Source organism: Gymnoscopelus microlampas (assembly GCF_963454915.1).
Source record: "Gymnoscopelus microlampas genome assembly, chromosome: 13".
Classification (NCBI taxonomy): domain Eukaryota; kingdom Metazoa; phylum Chordata; class Actinopteri; order Myctophiformes; family Myctophidae; genus Gymnoscopelus; species Gymnoscopelus microlampas.
In genome coordinates this window covers 1,297,112-1,320,516 of record NC_139950.1, presented here as the reverse complement: position 1 = coordinate 1,320,516, position 23,405 = coordinate 1,297,112, and the positions used below count along the sequence as shown (strand labels likewise).

At 43.7% G+C, this 23,405-nt stretch overlaps 1 protein-coding gene across 1 annotated transcript; it reads right to left on the bottom strand.

Annotated features, from left to right (window-relative positions):
• Nucleotides 1-2,605: 2,605 nt before the first annotated feature.
• LOC311058120 (hydroxycarboxylic acid receptor 2-like) lies at nucleotides 2,606-22,495 on the bottom strand (the record flags this gene model as incomplete). Its single annotated transcript, XM_084075426.1, has 8 exons — nucleotides 2,606-2,830; nucleotides 3,590-3,680; nucleotides 13,602-13,750; nucleotides 15,060-15,222; nucleotides 16,122-16,365; nucleotides 20,322-20,332; nucleotides 20,606-20,843; nucleotides 22,408-22,495. 8 exons carry the CDS (start codon nucleotides 22,493-22,495, stop codon nucleotides 2,606-2,608), a joined length of 1,209 nt encoding a protein of 402 aa, XP_083931552.1.
• Between the last annotated feature and the right edge of the window lie 910 nt (nucleotides 22,496-23,405).

Sequence of the window (23,405 nt, the reverse complement as noted above, 5' to 3'; positions counted from 1 at the left end):
TGTAAAACACAATCGCGGGAGTGGTTTTTTTACGTTGCACGTACAGCCCGACCTCCCGTCCTGTGTACGGGGGGGAGGGGAAGGGGGGCATGCACGATAGCGTGAACGTAACAGTTTCAGAACGTTAACAAGCTCGTTCACGTTCACGGCAAAGAACTAGTTCTTTTGAACGAATCGATCATGACCGACACATCACTATCTCTTATCCATTATGTTTCCGTGCCTGCAACACGTACCCCTCACAACTGGGACATGTTGCTTGAGCGTCCCCTCCCCAGCCAAGATGGGTCACACCTGGGTGTGATGTGGGTGCAATTTTGGGTCTGGGGTGGGATGGTTACTCACACTGCACCTGGGTATGATGTTCTGGATGACACAGGCTTCCACAGACAGGCCTTTTCAAGACTATTCCTGCTTCGTAAAATTATGGGGAAAAAAAATGTTGCAAATAATGCTAAAATGATTGATGGGACTTTGAAGATAACAGCACTTGATCCAGTCTCATGTACATGAATGAATGTACAGGAATGAATTGGGTCCCTGTATTACTTCCTTTACAGGTGTTACCAATAATACTAATTAAGGCTCCGTCACATTTAGTGTGGCATAGTGGTTGTCTTATTTTGAAGGACCCCCACAACTCTGAGAGTGTACAAATGGAACGGGTCCATTTGGTTCCATTTGTACACTCTCAGAGTTACACACCCACCACAAGGGGCCATTTGGGAACCAAAATGGAGTGTTTCTAGTGAGCCAACATGCACGATATCAGCACCCTAACCAGAATGGTACAGAGCCTTCATTAGTATCATTGGAAACACCTGTGAAGGAAGTAAGAAGAGGCCCAATTTCTTTCCAATATGGCTGCTGTGCATAGAGCCTATTGACCACCCAGGTAGCAAATCATGTGTGACGACGTCTCCACGGCCCGCCGACCGGAGCGTCTCGTCGGGACCTGTCCTTGATCAGTGTTTACCATGCGCAGTGCCGAGCCAGCCTGCCAGCGGCCGAGTAGCGTTGTGCTGGCGTTTATAACCCCCCCCCCCCATATATATCAATAACTCAGTTGAAATTCTTAAAGAAATGCCATCATGTGTTCATGAGATAAAGAAGTATTTAATTATAATAAATCAAATACAAAAATGAGAACTTGTTCCGAAAGTGCACAGTGTGAGATGAAAACTAACTAATACAACACCCTTTTACAAAAGCAAGAAATAACAAAATATTAAAATATTAACTCCATCTTTAAATATTTACAACTATATATAATATTTCTACACTCAGAGCAGATATACAAGCTCATAGCGCGGTACCGAGTGCCAAACTATGAGCTTGTAGATCTATTATTTTTGAAAAATCGTGAACATTTGTGAAAATCTTTGAATATATATATATTTTTAAAGCAAACATTTGTAACTCAAATCTTTGCTTCTGGGGGGATTCTACAAATGTTTTCTGAACAGTTTTTGAAAAAACTTGCTTCTATATCAGTGGTTCAATTTAAGTAAAACATTTTCGCATTTAAAAAAAATATATATATATTAAAAGATTTGCACACATTTTCAAGATAAAAAAAATAGCAGATCTACACGGCTTTTGGTAGGCCATTCCACATTCCATTCCATAAATTAGAAAACATTTGTTTTCTAATTTATGGAATTCCTTCTTTTTAAATTATTATTTATTCATTCATGAAATTCTTTAGAAAAATCATTGAATTTGTTTTTAATATATATATATATATATTTGTATATTTGTTAATGTTTTGAAATAATAATAATTAAAAAGCTAAAAGTAGGAAACAAAACAATGAAGGGATATTTACTCGTGACCCGTAAATGGGTCCCGACCCTGGGGAAACAGTGTGTTGGACTGTGCTCTTTTCAACACGCGCGACATCGCCCTTACGTTGAACTATATCTCTCTACCAGTGGTGGAAAGTAACTAAGTACATTTACTCAAGTACTGTACTTAAGTACATTTCTGAGGCATTTTTACTTTACTGGAGTATTTCAAATTTTCAGTACTTTTACTTCTCCACTACATCTCAGAAGCAAATATTGTACTTTTACTCCACTACAATTATTTGAAAACTTTGATTACTAGCTACTTTTCAGATATAAATTATTAGAAATTATTGTTATTATTATTATAAAACATACATTAACCACTTTAGCCCTATTTTATACAGAGGCTATTTTAAAATAGATAGATTATACATAGGCTGTACAAGCTCACAACGCGTCGCGACTACATTGCAGTATTGGTACTTTTACTTAAGGAAAGAATTTGAGTACTTTTTTCCACCACTGCCCTCTACGCCAGGGGTCTTCAACAGGGGGTCCGGGACCCCTAGGGGGTCCTCAGAGTTACTACAGGGGGTCCGCCAAATCTTTTTTTTTACCTTAACCACTTGAACCCTAGCATCCCTTATAAGGAGAACTTTACCAAAAAATAGCAGATCTACAAGCTCACAACGTGTCACGCTGCGAGACGTCGTGAGCTTGTAGATCGGCTATTTTTTGGCAAAGAGGAGTTTGGTGTAGAGGGAAAAAATAGCAGACTAAGTGAAGTGAAGTTGAGGACCCCTGCTCTACGCGTTTCATATTTGGCTGATATCCCTGGATCCCGCCGTCTCTCTGGTTTTGTCCCCCGCCGCCTCCACGGCCACCGTTTGAACGTTCCTCCTGAAGATCTTCTGGAAGGAAGGGCTGGACAGGTAGTAGACGAGGGGGTTCAGCGTGCTGTTCAGGTAGGTCATGCAGATGCTGATGTAGAAGGCGGCGGTCAGCTCCCGCAGGCCCTCGCAACCTTCAGTGTCGTTGACCTTGAGTGGTGGAAAGTAAACCAAGTACATTTACTCAAGTACTGTATTTAAGTACAATTTTGAAGTATTTTTTGCTTTAGTGGAGTATTTACAAGTTTCAGTACGTTTACTTCTACCCCAGTACAATGTGATGCGACGCATTGTGAGCTTGTAGATATGTTATTTTCAAAAGATTTGTACACATTTGAAAAGCTGTGAAATGGGACATTCTGCATAATGAATACTTTCTACTTATGGAACTTTAAAGGAGAGATCTGGCCATTTTAAGTGTTATCTTTGATGTGTCGCTAATCACTCACAAAATCTGGCACACGCCAGGTTCTGTGAGAGAAACAAGCAACCAGCGTCATGTCGTTCTGCACTAGCAGTAGCTCATGCGGGGCATTCAGCGCATGTTTGAGTATCATGAGACTCCACGATGAGTACTAGGAGAAAAAAAACAGACTTTGCATCTGTTAAAATAAGCGAATTTCACTCTTACACACGACTCCCATTATGCCAATGGAGGGGGTCGCCAGACTGGACGACAGGGGATTCTCTGGAATAACTCAACGGCCCTTTCTATGTTGGTGAGTGATTAGCGACACATCAAAGATAACACTTAAAATGGACGGATCTCTCCTTTAAGTAGATTTTGATACTTTTGTGCTTTTAATCGAGTACATTTTGAACTCCATACTTCCGAACAGAGTATTTCTACATTGCAGTATTGATACTTTTACTTAAGTAAAACATTTGAGTAGTTTTTCCACCACTGACCTTGACCAGGATGAGCATCTCCGTGACGTTGCTGGGCAGGTAGCAGATGATGAAGATGATAACCACCACGGTGATGAAGACCAGAGCCTTCCTGTGGTGTTAATTGTGACAGCAAAAAGTCTGGTTTACTTTTAGTCTTGTGTGTAAAATGTTGCTCTGGTCATGTTTTCGTCATCTGAAATGTTTTAGTCTGGTTTTTAGTTGACTAAATATCCTAAGATTTGAGTCAACTAAATCTACTGTTGATTTAGTTTGCCTGATTTATACCGAAAATAGCCGATCGGCTATTTTTGGAGCGTGACACCCCCACGCACAGCAATGTCTTGTCTTAGTTCTACTGGATCTCTTCTCCACTAGTCCCTCACTAACATTTTAGTTTTAGTCGTCATGGCTTAGTTATTATTTAGTTTTCGTCAGTGAAAAAAGCATTGATGGAAGAAGTATATATATTTTTTACTTACTTAAAGGAGGAGTTCACCCCCAAAAATACTTATTTTCTATCAATTACACACCCCATGAAGCCTTGATTTCATGGATTTATTTTTGTTTTTGTGGCATTCCTAAGAAAATAATTTGATGACCGGGTGTGTATCCGGTAGGAGACACAAATAATCTACCTTGTGTCTCCTACCGGATAAATTAGCCGGTAGGAGACGGGAATCAAATTATTGGCTTAGGAATGCAACAAAAACAACAAAGAATCCATGGATTCAAGGCTTCATAGGGTGTGCAAAAAAAACATTATTTTTTGGGTGAACTCCTCCTTTAAGTAAAAGTATACTGCATTGAAACACAGTCCTCTTTCTGAAATCCGTATTTTCCCTACTATTTATGTTTGTCCGGGGCGTAAATTAACGCACGCATGTGCGCGTCCGTGTCCGTGTGAACTTTTTACTTTCGGTTTTAAAACGCTCTCAAACTTCGTTTTTGAGGCACAGAATTTACTTTTAAGATAGCGTTTGGATAGAATTTAGTTGTTTAACTTCATATATGTGGTCAATTTATCATGAAAGAGCCTATTTAAGAATAAAAATTCAGAGAACCAGCAGGGGCGGGCAGTAACACGCATTGTATCCGAATAAAGCAACCTATTTTCGGCATGGCCCCTTCAGAAGTCCCCTTAACTCTATGGAAGTCCCTCCTGCATCACCCCCTGGTGGTCGGGGAAACGAACTGCTGGAGGCGCGGTGTTTGTTTATCTCTGAACTTGCCGTCAATCCCTTTAAAAAATTTCACTTTAAAAAAGTATATATATATTCAAACTAAAGATTCGCACACACTTTCACAATTTTTCCAAAAAATCACACCCTGTGTGAAGGAAGCGGTGCCTTTGGGGCGGGCCTTAACTCATTTCAGTTCGGCCCTATTGGTGGTCTGAGTCCACTTACCAAATTTGTACTTGGTAGCATGCTGCAAACTGGAATAATGGCTGTTTAAAGCCCAGCCAATGGGCAGACAGAGGGGGCGGGGCTTAAGTAATGACAGTTAGTCCCTATTGCTGGCTTTAGTCCATGTACAAAATGTGTACTCCATAGCATGCTGCGAACTTGAGTTATGGCTGTTTGAAGGCCAGCCAATGGGAAGACAGAGGGGGCGGGGCTTCAGCAATTCATGCTGGTCCCTATTGGTGGTCTAAGTCCACATACCAAATGTGGACTTGGTGGCATGCTGCAAACTGGAGTTATAGCTGTTTAAAATCCCATGCTCATCCCGTGCTCATACGGGCGCTAGGGGTCCCTGGACCCCTCTTTGATAACTTCATCAATTCATGCTCGTGCCTATTGGTGGTCTAAGTCCACATACCAAATGTGGACTTGGTGGCATGCTGCAAACTGGAGTTATAGCTGTTTAAAATCACGTGCTCATCCCGTGCTCATACGGGCGCTGGGGGTCCCTGGACCCCTCTTTGATAACTTCATCAATTAATGCTCGTGCCTATTGGTGGTCTAAGTCCACATACCAAATGTGGACTTGCGTTTCAACCGGCTGCTGGACATGCACTACTGGCTTCAGGCTGTCTGTTCCTCATGCGGCATAAATTATATTCATAATTTTCATTTGTTTTGGGCACGTCCTGACTTTTATGCTCGTGATGGCCTGCACCCGAGTGCATTAGGAAATAATTCATTATCACTTCACATGCAGCGCATACTGCGCGCAAATGCTGCTTGACTGTTGGTCCCACTCTCAAACAAGTCCGTCTCAAACGTGGTTTCTGATCAAACTCATTTCTGTTCCAGCCCTGTTCACTGCCTCAGCGTGGCACCTGCCCCCTTGTGGTCAAATGGACTAAATGCTAAGGTTTCATCCTCAGCCACAGAGGAAGCTAGTAGTGTTGTAAATCACTATTTTAATATTGAAGTCAGAAATCATTCTATGCGTCTGCCTAGGCATGTGGCAAGGCCAAAAGGAGTAAATAACTTTAACTTAACTTCAATTATCCTGCAACCCCCCCTCACCACTACTACAACCAATAATGTAATTTGCTCTGATCTAAAAACTGCACACGATTTGCAAGCTTGTAATGGTCTAAAATTCATACATTGGAATATTAGAAGTATGGCTCCAAAACTGGATTTTGTGAATATTCTAATTAAGGGGGGCTCCCCGGATGTCCTTGTCTTAACTGAGACATGGTTGTCTGACCTCAAATCAGACTCTGAGATTGCCATAAATGGTTATAACATGTTTAGAATAGATAGAAAAGCAAGAGCAGGAGGTGTTGTAATTTTGGTTAAGGAGCATTTAGCCTCACATTTACTGGAAATGTCATCTATCCCAGACCGTGTTGAATATATTGTTGTAGATATTTGTCTGGGTGGTGATATCCACTGCTCAGCCATTGGTGCGTATCGCCCTCCATCAGCACCAGTTCTGGCCCTGGAAGAATTTGGGATGCTGCTATCCAAATATGTTTCCTCTGAGGTTCTCCTTTTGTCTGATCTGAATTTGGATTGGGTTTCGACCAAGTCTACGCGGTTGAAGCAAATTTGTACTGACCTAAACTTAGCTCAGTTAATTCAACACACCACTAGACCTAATTTAAATAACCCCTCAAATTCTACCTTAATTGATTTAATTTTAACAAATAGACCTTTTAAATATCCTTATAGTGGCGTATTTGCTCAAGGAACCAGTGACCATTGCCCTATAGCGTGTGTCAGAGTGGCTAAAGGGATAAAAACATCTGGTCGGATGATTCAAAAGCGCAATTTTAAAGTGTTTTCTAAACAGGGGTTCACACATGATCTAAGTCACTCTGGCTTAGATAGGGTCAATACAAATCAGGACCCTGACTTAGCCCTTAATCAATTTATTAATATTTTCAATTCTGTGACGGAGAAGCACGCTCCCTATAAGAATTTCAGAGTAAAAGATCGAGCAAGTCCATGGTTCTCTGTGGATCTTAAAAAAGCTCTCCGATGTAGAGATGTGGCATGGTCCAAAGCCAGAAGGTCTGGTGATCCAGTTGACTGGCTCTCATTTAGGACACTGCGTAACAAAGGTATTGCTATGGTCAGAAAGGCGAAATCGGAATATTATTTGTCCAGTTTTGCTAAAACGCAAGGAAATGCAACTAGTTTTTGGAAGGTTGTGAAATCTCTAAAGGCTAGACCTGCTTCCTCTCTCCCGTCACAGATCAAATATGAAGGTGGAGTTGTCTTAAACAAGCCTGATATCTGTGATGTTTTTAATAATCATTTTGTACGTTCTGGCCATCTATTTGACAGGCAGGCTGGAAATCCAGCGCCCTCTGATTATGGTTGGGAAGCATTGATTGAAAACAACCCAATCAATTCTTCCCCCCCAGAATTTTCGTTCAGAACAGTAACACATACTGAGGTTTCAAATATACTCTCAAAAATCTGCACAAAAAAATCAAAGGGTGCAGATGATCTTGACCCATATCTGCTGCAACTGAGTGCAAGTATAATTGTCTCACCACTTGCCCACATTTTTAACTTGTCACTTAAATCAGGCAAAATACCTGCCATATGGAAAGAGGCACACGTTATACCACTTTTTAAAGGTGGTAATCAGGTTGATGTTAACAACTACAGGCCAATATCTAAATTGTGCTGTCTTGCCAAGATTTTAGAATCCCTTGTTAGTTCCCAACTACGTGCATTTCTGAGTGTGCACAACTGTCTACAACCTCAACAATCTGGGTTTAGACCTGGCCATAGCACAGTGACAGCTACAACGCTGGTCACAAACAACATTTTAAATGGTCTGGATAATTACCAGCATTGTGCGGCCATTTTTATTGATCTTTCCAAAGCCTTTGACACCGTGGACCACCATATTTTATTGGAGAAATTATCTTCCGTCGGCTTGGATGTCCCTTCCATCCGGTGGTTCTCTAATTATTTGACGGGGAGAACACAATCTGTCACTGCAGATGGTTTTAAGTCCAGCTCTCTTTTAATTGATAAAGGTGTTCCTCAAGGATCGATTTTAGGTCCTCTTTTATTTACTCTCTATATAAATAATATTGTACTTCCCTCCCCGCTCTGTGACGTCCATTTTTATGCGGACGACACAATCTTATGTAGCACTGGCCCAACTGTTGAAGTTGCCACTGCAAATTTGCAGTCTGCCTTTAATAGGTTCCAACTGGCCCTAATCAAGTTAAAGCTTGTCTTAAACTCGGATAAAACAAAGTGCATGATCTTCACAAGGTCCCCAAACACAAATGCCACTACAGGTATCTGTACTCTTAAAGGTGAACTCATTGAACGGGTTAAATATTACAAATATCTGGGCATCTGGCTAGATGAGAAGCTCTCCTTTAAGGTTCATGTAGAGCAATTAACCAAAAAACTAAGAGGACAAATTGGGTTCCTTTACAGAAACAGGTCTTGTTTTTCTTATACCAGTAGAAAAACTATTGTTCAATCTGTAATAATGTCTGTGTTTGATTATGGGGATGTGATATATATGCATGCTTCAGGGGCCACACTGAAACCTCTTGACGCTGTATACCACAGTGCCTTGCGATTCATTACTGGTGATGGTTATCTCACACATCACTGCCTGCTATATGTGAAAGTGGGTTGGACATCTCTCACAGTTCGTAGAGAGCAACACTGTATTTTATTTATTTATAAGGCCTTATGTGGTAAACTTCCTTTATACTTATCTTCGTTGTTAGATCTGAAAGTCACTGGTCATGCAACACGTGCACAGGCACACATCAGATATACCTGTCCAACTATGAATAGTGAGCAAGGTAAGACTGCATTCGTGCATTATGCTCCACATAAATGGGAATCAATTCAGAACTCTTTAAAACTGTCTCAATTGGTCTCAATAGAGAAATTTAAAGTCCTTATTGAGGACACACTACATAGTGACTGTACCTGCTTCGTGTAATGGCTAGTCATTGGCTGCTCAGCTGACAGCCTATTAAAGGCACTTTGAACTGAAGACTTCGATAATTAGGGGAGGGGCATTCACTCCTGGCAGGTGATTAGCAATCAGTTGAAGTGGCTTTAAATACTAGCTTTGAAAGCGGCAGCTTTCAAGCGGCCAGTCGAACTAAGGCTAGACGAACAAAGGCAAGGCAGGCGACTTTGTCTAGACGAACAAAGGCAAGGCAGGCGACTTTGTCTAGACGAACAAAGGCAAGGCAGGCGACTTTGTCTAGACGAACAAAGGCAAGGCAGGCGACTTTGTCTAGACGAACAAAGGCAAGGCAGGCGACTTTGTCTAGACGAACAAAGGCAAGGCAGGCGACTTTGTCTAGACGAACAAAGGCAAGGCAGGCGACTTTGTCTAGACGAACAAAGGCAAGGCAGGCGACTTTGTCTAGACGAACAAAGGCAAGGCAGGCGACTTTGTCTAGACGAACAAAGGCAAGGCAGGCGACTTTGTCTAGACGAACAAAGGCAAGGCAGGCGACTTTGTCTAGACGAACAAAGGCAAGGCAGGCGACTTTGTCTAGACGAACAAAGGCAAGGCAGGCGACTTTGTCAAAGCGCGACTTAGTCAAAGAACGATAGGCAGTATCATTGACTAGTGACATAGATAGTAGTGTGACAGATATAGCAGTGTATAGTGTGTATAGGTTTAGTGGTCTACAATGTGTTTTCTTCCTATTCCTGTCCTCTCCTCTTCCTGGTGGTCGCACAAACACTGGGTTACACCCAGATGTCGCAATACCACTAATCTAATATATCCTACTCTGTCAACTCACGTCGAGCAAGTGGTAACGGGAGGGCTTTGGAATTGCCACTCGGCCTTGCTCTCCCTCAACTTCCTTGCTCTGACTGAGACCTGGATCCCACCAGAAAACACTGCTACGCCCGCGGCTCTGTCAGATGTGTACTCTTTCTCTCACACTCCCAGAGCCGTGCGGATAGGTGGTGGTGCTGGTCTACTAATTTCCAGAAAATGGAAATACTCTCCTGTCTCACTGTCACAATTCTCTCCTACCTCCTTCGAATTTCATGTGGTCACTGTCTCTCATCCAGTCAAGCTCACCATTGCAGTTGTTTATCGCCCACCGGGCCCTGCTGGTGGCTTCCTGGAAGAGCTGGACACTCTAGTCTCTCACTTCCCTGTCGATGGCTCTGGATTCATCCTTCTGGGTGACTTCAACCTCCCGACTGAGAAGCAGCGAGACCCACTCCTTTCGTTTCTCGCCGCCTTCGACCTAGTTCTCTCCCCATCTCCCCCTACCCACGAGGCTGGCAACCAACTGGACCTGATCTTCACCAGATGCTGCTCTACAGCTAACCTGTCCGTCACTCCTCTTTCCAGTGAAAAGGTTAGAAAAGGTAAGAAATTATCTGATCACTACTTCATGTCCTACTCTCTCTCTCCCCCCTCACAGCCCCTCCCTACCCACATGATTTCCTCACGTCGCAACCTTCGCACACTATCCTCCACTGATCTCTCCTCCTCTGTTCTCTCTGCTCTCCCTGACCCTGAATCCTTTGCTCTTCTATCCCCTGACACCGCCACTGATCTTCTTTTCTCTACCCTATCCTCTTCTCTAGACCATCTCTGTCCCCTCACCACCAGGCCTGCACGCCAAACTCCACCTGCCCCCTGGTTGTCGGACTCAGTGCGTACTGAGAGACGGAGCCTGAGAGCGGCTGAGCGCAAATGGAGAAATGGCAACCTCCCGGAGGACCTTCTTACCTTCCAAACTCTCCTTTCTACCTTTTCCTCCTCTCTATCAGCTGCTAAAGCTGCTTTCTTCTGCACTAAAATTCAGGCTTCTGCTTCCAACCCTAAAAAACTATTTGAAACTTTCTCCTCTCTCCTGCAACCACCTCCCCCTCCTCCCTCCTCCTCCCTCCTCCCTGACGACTTCGCCAACTTCTTTGACAAGAAGGTGAACGATATCCGATCCTCCTTCACTCCTCCCCCGGCTGATGCCCTGCGCACTACCCACACCTGTCTGCCTTCCACCCCTCCCTCCCTATCTTCATCTACTCCTCCTCCCTCTCCCCCACCCTCTCTATCCCACTTCTCTCCCCTCTCCTCTAAAGAGGTCCTTCTCCTTGTTACCTCTAGTCGCCCCACCTCATGCTCCCTGGACCCGGTCCCATCCCCTCTGCTGCAGTCCTCTGCACCTGAACTCCTTCCCTTCTTAACCCACCTTATTAACACCTCTCTGACGTCTGGCTACTTTCCCTCTGCTTTCAAGACTGCCAGAGTCACCCCCCTCCTGAAGAAACCGACACTTGACCCCTCTGAGATCAAGAACTACAGACCGGTTTCCCTTCTATCCTTCCTATCTAAAACTCTCGAACGTGCTGTCTTTAAACAACTGTCTTCCTACCTCCACCAGAACAACCTCCTGGACTCCAACCAGTCGGGGTTCAAAGTGGGTCACTCGACAGAGACTGCCCTCCTGGCAGTGACGGAGTCGCTCCATGCCGCTAGAGCGAACTCTCTCTCCTCCGTCCTGATACTCCTGGACCTGTCTGCAGCGTTCGACACAGTGAACCACCAGATCCTCCTCTCCACCCTCGAGGGGATGGGTGTCTCAGGCTCTGCACTCTCCCTGTTTGCATCCTACCTGACGGGTCGCTCCTACCAGGTGATGCTGAGAGGGTCTGTGTCAGAACCACACAGGCTCACTACTGGGGTTCCCCAAGGCTCGGTTCTGGGTCCTCTTCTTTTCTCTCTCTACACTACATCTCTTGGTGCTGTCATCCACTCCCATGGCTTTTCCTACCACTGCTATGCCGATGACACCCAGCTGATCCTCTCATTCCCCCCCTCTGACACACAAGTGGAGGCACGCATTGCTGCTTGTCTGGCTGACATCTCGGAGTGGATGTCGACGAACCACCTGAAGCTCAACCTGGACAAGACCGAGCTGATGTTCATCCCGGGGAAGGGCTGTCCTCACCGAGACATGGCCATCACCATTGAGAATGCTGTGGTGACGTCAACTCGGACTGCGAAGAATCTGGGTGTGACCCTGGACGATCAACTGTCGTTCTCGGCTAACATCGCATCAGTGACACGGTCCTGCAGATTCCTCCTCTACAACATCAGGAGGATTCGCCCCTTCCTCACGGAGAAAACAGCCCAGGTGCTCATCCAGGCTCTTGTCATCTCCCGCCTGGACTACTGCAACTCCCTCCTTGCTGGTGCTCCGGCATCAGCCATCAGACCTCTGGAGCTTGTTCAGAAAGCTGCGGCTCGTCTGGTGTTCAACCGCCCCAAGTTCTCCCACACAACTATCCTTCTCCGTTCTCTGCACTGGCTCCCCGTAGCAGCTCGCATTCAGTTTAAAACCCTGGTGCTAGCCTATAGAGCAGTGAAAGGAACAGCTCCTTCTTACCTCCGGGTTTTGGTCAATGCCCACACCCCTGCCCGACCACTCCGGTCTGCCACCTCGGGGCGACTGACTCCCTCGCCACTCAACGGTCCTTCTGGTCGATCGACACGGTCACGACTTTTTTCTGTTCTGGCCCCACAGTGGTGGAATGAACTTCCCACTGATGTCAGGACAGCAGAGTCACTGCCCATCTTTCGCCGCAGGCTGAAAACCCACCTCTTCAGGAAACACTATCCTTCCTCTTTGCCTGGCCTACTTGTTGTTAACTAGTTGTACGAACTCTTGTTTTATTTTTGTATTGTTTTATTGGATCTTGTTTAGTCGATACACTTATTTGTTTTAGCTCGTGCTCATTTGATTTTGCCATTTTTGTCTCATCTGTTTAAGAAAGTAGGTAGCTGATATATTGCACTTTTACCTTAGCGCTAGGTATACTCTTGGTTGCTTGTTTTTGCAGGAAATGTACTTAAAACTTCTGGTGATTAGTAGTTTTCGTTCCCTACCTATGTTGAATACACTTATTGTAAGTCGCTTTGGATAAAAGCGTCTGCTAAATGACTGTAATGTAATGTAATGTAGTCTTGCATTTATGATCTTCACCGTACTGAGATTCTGTTGCTTGTTGCTGTTGTATTATCTGTATTGTTGTATTATTTATCATTGCTGTATTGTATGTGTTGTGATCAGGGTGTCCTTGAAAAAGAGAGCTTGCTCTCAACGGGCTCCCCTGAATAAATAAAGGAAAAAGAAAGAAAGAACTTGGTGGCATGCTGCAAACTGGAGTTATAGCTGTTTAAAATCCCGTGCTCATCCCGTGCTCATACGGGCGCTGGGGGTCCCTGGACCCCTCTTTGATAACGTCATCAATTCATGCTCGTCCCTATTGGTGGTCTAAGTCCACATATCAAATTTGGACTTGGTGCCATGCTGCAAACTGAAGTTATAGCTGTTTGCTTCTTTGCCGTGCTCATCCCGTGCTCACACAAACGGACGGACACGCAGACAGAGTCAAACGTAGAGCGGTTGGCACCGCTAAAAATAGCAGATCTACAAGCTATGAGCTTGTATATCTGCTATTTTTATATAGCCAAAGACATCTTAAAATGACACACAGATGCGTTCCCGGTTTTAAAGGGTTAAGTACAGTACTTGAGTACATGTACTAAGTTACTTTCCAAAAAAAGACTAAATGATCAGTGCCTATACCTGATCCTGGCATCCTGATCCATGTGTCTCCTTCTCAGATGGACAACGATCTGGACGCTGCAGTAGAGGATGACGCTCAGCGGCAGCCAGAAGGAAAGGAGGAACACCGACCTGTGCCACTGCAGAGCCACGCCCGACTCTGTCTTCAGCTTTAATCAGTGGCGGAAGAAGTATACCCATAGATATTACAAAAGTTTTATTGGCATCAAAATACACTAAAAAGTACCAAAAGTAAAAGTACTAAAATGTTTGAAAATAGCCGATCTACAAGCTCACAACGCCTCCTTGTAGATCGTCTATTTTCAAATAGCCTAGGTACAGTATAAAATAGGGCTAAGGTGGTTAATGTATGTTTTAAAATAATCATTTATATCTGTACAGTAACTAGTAACTAAAGTTCTAAAATAATTGCAGTGGAGTAAAAGTACAATATTTGCCTCTGAGATGTAGTGGAGTAGAAATAAAAGTATTGGATATTGGAAATACTCCAGTAAAGCATAAAAATCCTCAAAATTGTACTTAAGTACAGTACTTAGTGACTTTACAGCACTGGACAAAAGTATACTGTACATACTCAAGTAAATACTCTAAGTCAGGGGTCTTCAACAGGGGGTCCAGGACCCCTAGGGGGTCCTCAGAGTTACGACAGGGGGGCCGCCAAATCTTTGTGCGATATGATTTAAACCCTATAGCATCCTTTTTCTGAGGAGAACTTTAGCCAGAAATAGCAGATCTACAAGCTCACAACGCCTTGCACTGTGAGGCGTTGTGAGCTTGTAGATCTGCTATTTTTGGCAAAGAGGTATTAGGTGTAGAGGGGGAAAAAGAGCACACCAAGTGAAAAAAAAAGTTTAATCTGACACACAATTTTATACATAATAGAGCTTCATCTCTCTCTCTCTAAGTATTCAAAAGTGCAAATTGACAAAGTAAGTGCTTTTTTTAATATCGATGTATTGGAATTGGAATTTAGAAGAGGATTTAGAGGGGGGGGGGAAGTCAGATATTTTCAAAAAATAAAATAAAATAGCAGACAGATCAGCGATTTTCACTATTTTGAAATAGGGCTTAACTGGTTAATTCACATATTTTTGTAAGTTTGGGTCCTTAAGGTCCTTACACACCGGGGGCGATTTTTTTTTAATGCGAATGATACGTTTTTTTTTTTTTTAAACTTATAAAGTCAATGCAAGCTTCCACATCAGTTTCGCGGAGCGAAAAAGCGTCTTTTATTTATTCGGACCGAGTCCGAATTTTGCGTATATTCGCATAATCGCCGGTGTGTAATGACCATAAGAGTCCCTTCCTTGAAATGTAGTGGAGTCAAAAGCACAATATTTCTATTTGAAATGTAAGCGGAGTGTGCTATGCAAAAAAATAAGTAATAATAACACTCCAAAATGTGCCTATGGAACTGTACTCAGGTAAATGCACTCAGTTAGTGTACTCAGCACTGACCTTGACCATGAAGCTCTCACAGTGACTGGTGTTGTGTCTGCTTAAAGCCAGAGAGTGAGCCGTCATAGAGATGGTGAGCAGCCACAGCCCCGCTGCGCAGCACACCGCTTTGTGGACGCTCAAAGAGTTAATGGAATGGTGGGGGTGCACCACACGCACGTACCTGGAAGAGTGCAATAGTTAAAGGGATATTTCACTTTCAAAAATACTTTGGGTCATTTTATCGTCTACTCAGGCTTTTGTGAGCCCCCCAGACCGTTTTTAAGTTGCTTGATTTAGTATTTAGATATTTGATAATCATTTTATCAGACACGCCCCCTTCCTATACAAACCCATTATAACTTCAAACTCCATTTTTTACCTGTTAGATTCATCAAAAACACCCATCCTTGGTTCTGCTGACTCACCCTGCCCTCCTAATACGTGAGGGGGCCGTGTTTTTTCGATTACTTTTTTCATTTATTTTATTTGATTTTTTTATTGTATTTAATTTTTTTCATTTTCCCCAAAAAATATAAAAACCCGTAATGGTCCATTTGGTTCCATTTGTACACTCTCAGAGTTATGGGGGTCCTTGAAAATATGACAACCACTGTGCTACACTAAATGGAACGGAGCCTTAATTAGTATTATTGGTAACACCTGTGAAGGAAGTAAGGAAGGGGCCCAATTTTTCTCCAAAATGGCTGCTGTGCATAGAGCCTATTGTGTTTGTGTAGACGCTCGACAAAGCCGGATGCACCACGGAGGATTCGATGGACTAAAAACATACCTTTTTAAAAAAACATTTTCTTAGTTTCTTTCCCCTTTAGGTCTTTTTCTATGCCTTGAATTGTATTCGGGTTTTTTTTTACCACAAGGGTGTCTTATGTTATTGTCCCTGTAGCACTTTGAGATTTGTAAAAATGTAAAGTGCATTAGAAATAAAAAATATTTTTATTATAAGTATTCAAACCCACAACCTCCGTGGTGGTGGGCATGGCTGCAGGCACTTTACCACAGCGCCCGTAAATCGCAAATAAAGAAAAGGAGAGTTAGTTAGCAGCTGTGTTACGTGTATACCTGTCCACAGCCACAGCCGTCAGGAACATGATGCTTCCGGTGCGGTTCATGGCCAACATGAACAGGTTGACGTTGCAGAACGCCTCCCCGAACCCCCAGCGGGCCGCGGACAGGTAGTAGCTAGCTCGGAACGGCAGCGCTCCGATTAGCAGGAAGTCCGCCAGGGCCAGGTTGAACAGCAGCACCGTGCTGCTCTTCCACGGCTTCAGGTGGAAACAGAAGAACCACAGAGCCAGACCGTTACCTGGAGGACACACAATCACAATCATTGAGACACAATCACAATCATTGTCACACACCAGGGGGTCCCCAGCAAAATGAGTTAATAAAGCATCACAATAATTGTAACCCCTTTACCCATATGTTATACTTTGGCTATTAAAAAATAGCCAAAGTAGGGCTATTCAAAAATAGCCAAAGTAGGGCTATTAGGGTCCTTGACATGAAAGTCACACCCCCCCCCCCCCGAGTGCCGCGCTATGGGCTTGTAGATCAGCAATTTTTTTTTAATCTTGAAAATGTGTGCAAATATTTAAATCTTTTTTTTTAAAGGCAAACATTTTTAACTCAAATCTTTGCTTCTGGGGGGTCCCTGGCACAACACATTTTCAGGTGCTGGTCCGCGGCCAAATAGTACATATCAATTTGGGGGCCCTTGACATGAAAAAGTTTGAGAACCACTGGAGGGTTACATGTCGCCTTTCCGACATGTCGCCTTTCCGACGTTAACGAACCCTATACCTAGTAAGTAAGTAAGTAAGTAAATTTTATTTATATAGCACCTCTCACAGAGAGAACTCACAAAGTGCTTAACATACATTGAATAGAAACAAAAACAGCAAGAAAACATTAAAAGCTATACGGTTCATGTGCATCAACAACATAGACATAGAGATTATAACGAGACAGCAAATGCTTGTGCAAAAAGTAGAGTTTTCAGTTTGTTTTTAAAAATGTCCACAGATGGTACCTCTCTTAAAACTTGAGGAAGTGTGTTCCAGAGTCTCGCTGCAACCGCTTGGAAAGCTCTGTCGCCTTTGGTTTTTAAGAGGGTTTTTGGGGTCTTTATGAGCCCCTGGTCAGCTGACCTTAGGGCTCTTGGGGGCTCATAGGGCGGGACTAGATCGGCTAAATATTTCGGAGCCTGACCGTTCCGAGCTCTGTAGGTTAAAACTAAGACCTTAAAATTTACCCTGAGGTTAACGGGGAGCCAGTGCAGTGCAGACAGGACTGGAGTAATGTGGCATCTTCTATTTGACCTAGTGAGCAATCTGGCAGCGGCATTCTGAATCATTTGCAGGCGTTCCATGGAGGTTTTACTGAGACAGGTGAAAAGTGAATTACAATAGTCCAGGCGTGATGAGATGAATGCATGAATAATCATTTCGAGTTCCGGGTAAGTGACTATGGATCTGAGTTTTGCAATATTTCTTAGGTGGAAAAAGCAGGTGCGTGTTACAGAACTGATGTGGGTGTCAAGTTGCATGGTCTGATTAAAATTGACACCCAGGTTTCGGAGGTTGGGGCGGACATTTTGTCTGAGGGGCCCAATAGAGTCCATCACTTTTGGCACAATGTGTTCTGGTGCCACGATGAGCACCTCTGTTTTCGATTCATTTAACAATAAAAAGTTGGCTGACATCCAGGCCTTTATAGCTGACATAAAATCGTGTAAAACCTTGAAATTAAAATCAGCAGGGCTCTTGGGATTAAAAGAATAATAAAGCTGGATATCATCTGCATAAAAGTGATAAGAGATACCTTTAAAAGAACTGATAAGGTGCCCTAGTGGAAGCATGTAAAGTGCGAAAAGTGTAGGCCCAAGGACCGATCCCTGAGGGACGCCATATGAGAGGGGGGTTGATGCTGACACATGGGTGCCCAAGGCTACAGAGAAGCTCCTCCCTGTAAGGTAGGAGGAGAACCAGTTTAGGGCCCTCCCTGTGATCCCCACCTGTTCTCTGAGCCTATTAATTAAAATCTGGTGATCAATTGTGTCAAAGGCCGCCGTCATGTCCAGTAGTACTAGGATCGAACATTTACCAACATCTAAGGACATCATTAAATCATTAGAAACTCTTAAAAGGGCTGTTTCTGTGGAGTGCATTTGTCTAAAACCTGATTGAAACTTATCTAAAATATTGTGGTCATTTAAAACTGTTAAAAGTTGGGTGGCAACAATTTTCTCTAAAATCTTGGAAATAAAAGGGAGTTTAGAGATTGGCCGGTAGTTGCTGTGGGCTTCGGGATCCAATCCAGGCTTTTTTAAAAGTGGATGTACGGTGGCTGTTTTAAAATAAGAGGGGACAGTGCCAGAGAAAAGGGAGAGGTTAAAAATATGGAGCAGAGATGGGCCGATGGAGCTAAAAACATCTTTTAAAATAGTGGTTGGGATGATGTCTAGCGGACTGGTTGAAGTTTTCATGCTGCTCACAAGTTCAGTTAAAAGGCGGAGGGAAACGGGTGCAAAGGAATCTAAAATACACTGGTTGGTGGGGGGCAGGTGGGGAGTGGGAGTAGAGTGGATGATGCCTGCTCTAATCGTCTCAACTTTGTTTACAAAGAATGAGAGAAATGCATTACAGTCAGTGATGGAAAAAACAGGGGTGACAGGTGTTGGTGGGCAGACAATGTTGTTTATGGTGTCGAAGAGTACTTTTGGGTTGCGTTTGCTGGAGGAGATTAAATTAGTAAAATAGGTGGCCCTCGCTGCCTTGACCATGGCGTTAAAATTATTTAAAAGATTTTTAAGTTGTAGCCTGTGGGCCTCGAGTCTAGTGGACTTCCACCGCCGCTCAGTCTTTCTGCACTCTCGGCGAAGGGAACGAGTGTCCTCATTTAGCCATGGGGCTTTGTTTAAAGTGCGTACAGTGCATGACTTAAAAGGAGCAACTAGATCCAAAATATTAGAACAGTGCAGGTTAAAAGACTGGACTAAAGTATCAATATCAGGGTCAGTAGATGGTGAAAACATAATGTTAAAAGCAGCGGAGAAATTTTGAGCTGACAGGCTATTTATCATGCGTGAGTGCTTAATGCGCGTACCAGCAACACAGTCAGGATTAAAAGTTACATTAAAAGTGATTTATGATCTGTCGTGACCATATCCTCTGCGACAATGCTGCTCACTGCAAGGCCGAAACTAAAAACAAGGTCCAGAGTGTTTCCCCTATTGTGCGTGGCCCCCGAAACATGTTGTACCAGATTAAAAGCTTCTGTAACCTTGAGAAAATTCACTGCAGCGCTATCTGTGCTCTTATTAATATGAAAATTAAAATCACCAAGTAGAATAAATCTTTCGAACTTAATAATGGAGGTTAAAATCTGATAAAAAAGTGCTGCTATAACCAGGGGGACGGTATATTAAAATACAATAAAAAGGATTTGTGCGACCAATTTTGGTAATTAAAAGTTCAAAAGAGCTGTATGGGCCAGCGCATATCATCCTAGATGGAAAACATTGTTTATAGACAAGTGCCAGGCCTCCTCCGATATTAGAACCAACTGGCCTGGGCATGGAGGTGAAGGAGCAATTTGGCGGACACAGTTCTATTAGGGATGTGTATTCTTCTGTCATTTGCCATGTTTCTGTAAGGCAGAAAATGTCCAGGTTGTTGGTTGTGAAAAAGTTATTGAGGATAAATGAAGACTGGGTGATGGAGCGGGCGTTGAGTAATGCCATTTTTATAGTCCTTGGTCCTGAGTGGTCTGGAAGTGAAAGTGGCTGGTGGGAGGGAGGGAGTGGGACAAGGTTGCTGAGATTTGTTCTTATAATGTTAGGCTTTTGTACAGTTGTGGCTGGGGGTCTGAGGGAAATTATAACAGGAATCTGAGTAAATGCTGGGCGAGTGGATATGGGGAAAATGGGATTTGACTGGCGTCATTCAGAAGACAGGTGGCGGGTGATGTTGTTTGCTAGAAGTTTTTTTGCCATTTTGATTGAGGTGTACTAAGTCATGGTAAAGTGATGGGACTTTCCAGAAATGATCAAAGTTGCTGATGAATCCATACCCACAGGCTTGGCAGAAATTACATAGCCAATTGTTAAATTCGGCTGAAAATTTCGGGGCCACGGTGGCGGGAGGGGATTAGACCCAGAAAAATAACAGACCAATTTAGACTGTCAATTGTAGTTGCCAGCACTTCATAGTCAGACCGCATTTTGAATGCTTGTTTATGCTTAGTGTCATTGAAACCTACATTGAGGATCACTGTGTGGGCAGAGGGGTGGCGTTTAAGAATGACTGGAATGTGGGGGAGTAGATCGGCAATTTTAGCACCTGAATATGAATATGTAATACAGTTGGGAATAGCGACTTCACGGATGATGGAGTCGCCTAATAGAATGTATTCAGGTGAACGTGTGAGCGGGAAGGCCAAGCTGTGAGAGATTGATGCAGCTGATCGTGTATGGAGGGACACAGCTGATTCTAATGAGGAAGGGGGAGGTAAATCCCGAACGGGAACAGTAGTAGACACTTCACCTGGCGTTGCTAAATGAATGGCGGAGATGGAGATATTTTGCCTCGGTGAACTGGGTGAGAGATGTCGGCGCCGTTTTCCTTCGTGGCCGCCGTGTCCTGGTTTCGGCGTAGAGGTGAGGGAGGTAGTCGAGGAGCCCGAAGAGGAGTTGGGACCGGAGCGTTTCCCTGGCCGAGACGGCGCGCCGGGGAGTGATGGTGGGATCCAGCTGGAGTTGGCCGTCGCCGTAGCTGATAAATCCTGGAGCGGTGTGTAGGCGTTTGAGCACGGCAAGATGTTAGCCAGGCTGCAAGCCTCTGATCCTAACCTAACCCTAACCCTAACCCTAACCGCACGCGGAAGCCACTAGTCGGAGTGGCGAGATGTCGGAATGGAAGGCGGTTACCACACTGGAGTAGAGGACAGAGTACAGCAACTTGCAATGGGCCTGGTTTTCAAGGTAGTCAAGGGACCAGCGCCCATGTACCTGTCTGACTACTTCAATGGGCTCTATGCACAGCAGCCATATTATCACTTCCTTCACAGGTGTTACCAATCATACTAATGAAGGCTCTGTTCCATTTAGTCTAGCACAGTGGTTTCCACGACCCCCATAACTCTGAGAGTGTACAAATGGAACCAAATGGGTCCATTTGGTTCCATTTGTACACTCTCAGAGTTACACACCTGTAAGGGGCCATTTGGAAGCCCATGAGGGTCCCTGGACCCCAACTGTAGACCCACTGGTGTAACAGAGTGTTTCCAGTGGGCCAACGTGCACAATATCAGCACCCTGACTTTGTTTGACCAGAATGGAACAGAGCCTTCATTAGTATCATTGGTAACACCTGTTAATGTCTTCATAATATGGCTGCTGTGAATAGAGCCTATAACGTGAGAGAGAGACAAACAGGCACAACACCAGAGGGAGCTCCACTGATCTCATTCCCCCCCGATTCGGCACAGACATGGGGTTAAATTTGTTCTACTGTTATGGCACCTGAATGTGGAATGCCCTACCTGCAGCCATCAAAAAGTCTGACTCCCTAAATGACCCCCCCCATTTGTTTTCCGTATATGTTAATAGGCTCTATGCACAGCAGTCATATTGTGAAGACATTCACAGGTGTTACCAATGATACTAATGAAGGCTCTGTTCCATTTAGTGTAGCACAGTGGTTCTCAAATGTTTACATTTCCACGACCCCCGTAACTCTGAGAGTGTACAAATGGAACCAAATGGACCCCATTACGGGTCCATTTGGTTCCATTTGTACACTCTCAGAGTTACACACACGTAAGGGGCCATTTGGAAACCCCTCAAGGAACCATGAGGGTACCTGGACCCACATTTTTGTCCCACTGTAACAGAGTGTATCCAGTGAGTCAACATGCAAAATATCAGCACCCTGACTCTGTTTGACCAGAATGGAACAGAGCCTTCATTAGTAACACCTATGAATGTCTTCACAATATGGCTGCTGTGCATAGAGCCTATTGCTACTAGTGTTGCTGATTTATTGTATGTTGTTGTATGTCTTTAAAGGTCTTGATGAATTGAATACTATGGGAGTCGGACCCACAATGGAAACGAGCCCTTAGGGCTTTTTGTGTTATCCTTTTTAGCATCATTGTATAATCGTACCACTGTACTATTTGCAAACTGTTAATGAAGTATTCAATCTATCAATCAATTGAGATGTAGTGGAGTCCAAGAATCAAAACAACAAACAAATGGAAATACTCAAGTAGAGCAAAAGTACCTCAAAATGGTACTATACAGTACTCAAGTACATTTACTTTCAAGTTACTTAACACCACTGACCGAGGACGCCCAGAAGAACCTCTGTGATGAGAACAGGAGGCAGCAGCTGGCTGAGCAGGGTGGTGAAGGTTCCATTCAGACAGTCCATGGTTCGCCTCTATAAGTCTACTTGGTTGGATGCAGGTCCAGTGAATAGGCAGTGCTGGAAAAAGTACTCAAATGTTTTACTTAAGTATCAATACTGCAATGTAGAAGTACTCTGTTACAAGTAAAAGTCCGGAATTAAAAAATGTACTCGAGTAAAAGTACAAAAGTATTGGTATCAAAATGTACTTAAAGTACCAAAAGTACTAAAACGTTTGAAAATAGCAGATCTACAAGCTCACAACACGTCGCGATGCGACGCGTTGTGAGCTTGTAGATCTGCTATTTTCAAATAGCCTAGGTATAAAATAGGGCTGAAGTGGTTAATGTATGTCGGGTATGGACTCGTGTTTTTTTTATGTAATAATGTATATCTTAAAAGAACTAGTAACTCAAGTTTTCAAATAATTGTAGTGGAGTAAAAGTACAATATTTACCTTTGAGATGTAGTGGGGTAGAAGTACAAGTATAGACAATTGGAAATAGTCCAGGAAAGTACCTCAAAATTGTACTGAAGTACAGTACTTGAGTAAATGTACTTAGTTACTTTACACCACTGTGGATAGGCTCCAGCTGTCGGTGCGTTGGTTGGATGCAGGTCCAGTGAATAAGCTCACCTCTCTCTCTGTGTTCTTATAAGGGCTGGTGTGTGTGTGTGTGTGTGTGTGTGTGTGTGTGTGTGTGTGTGTGTGTGTGTGTGTGTGTGTGTGTGTGTGTGTGTGTGTGTGTGTGTGTGTGTGTGTCTGTGGCTCCTCAGCTCAGAAGGCTTTGTGGTAGGAGGGAGGAAGGATATTTTAAGACTTTGCAGGAAGTGATGCTGCATTGCATTAGAAGCTCTAATATTTCTTTTTTTTTCTCTTTCTTTTCCAAAGCAGGGCTGACGTTGATGAAATGTGGTCAGTCGCTCGCTCGCT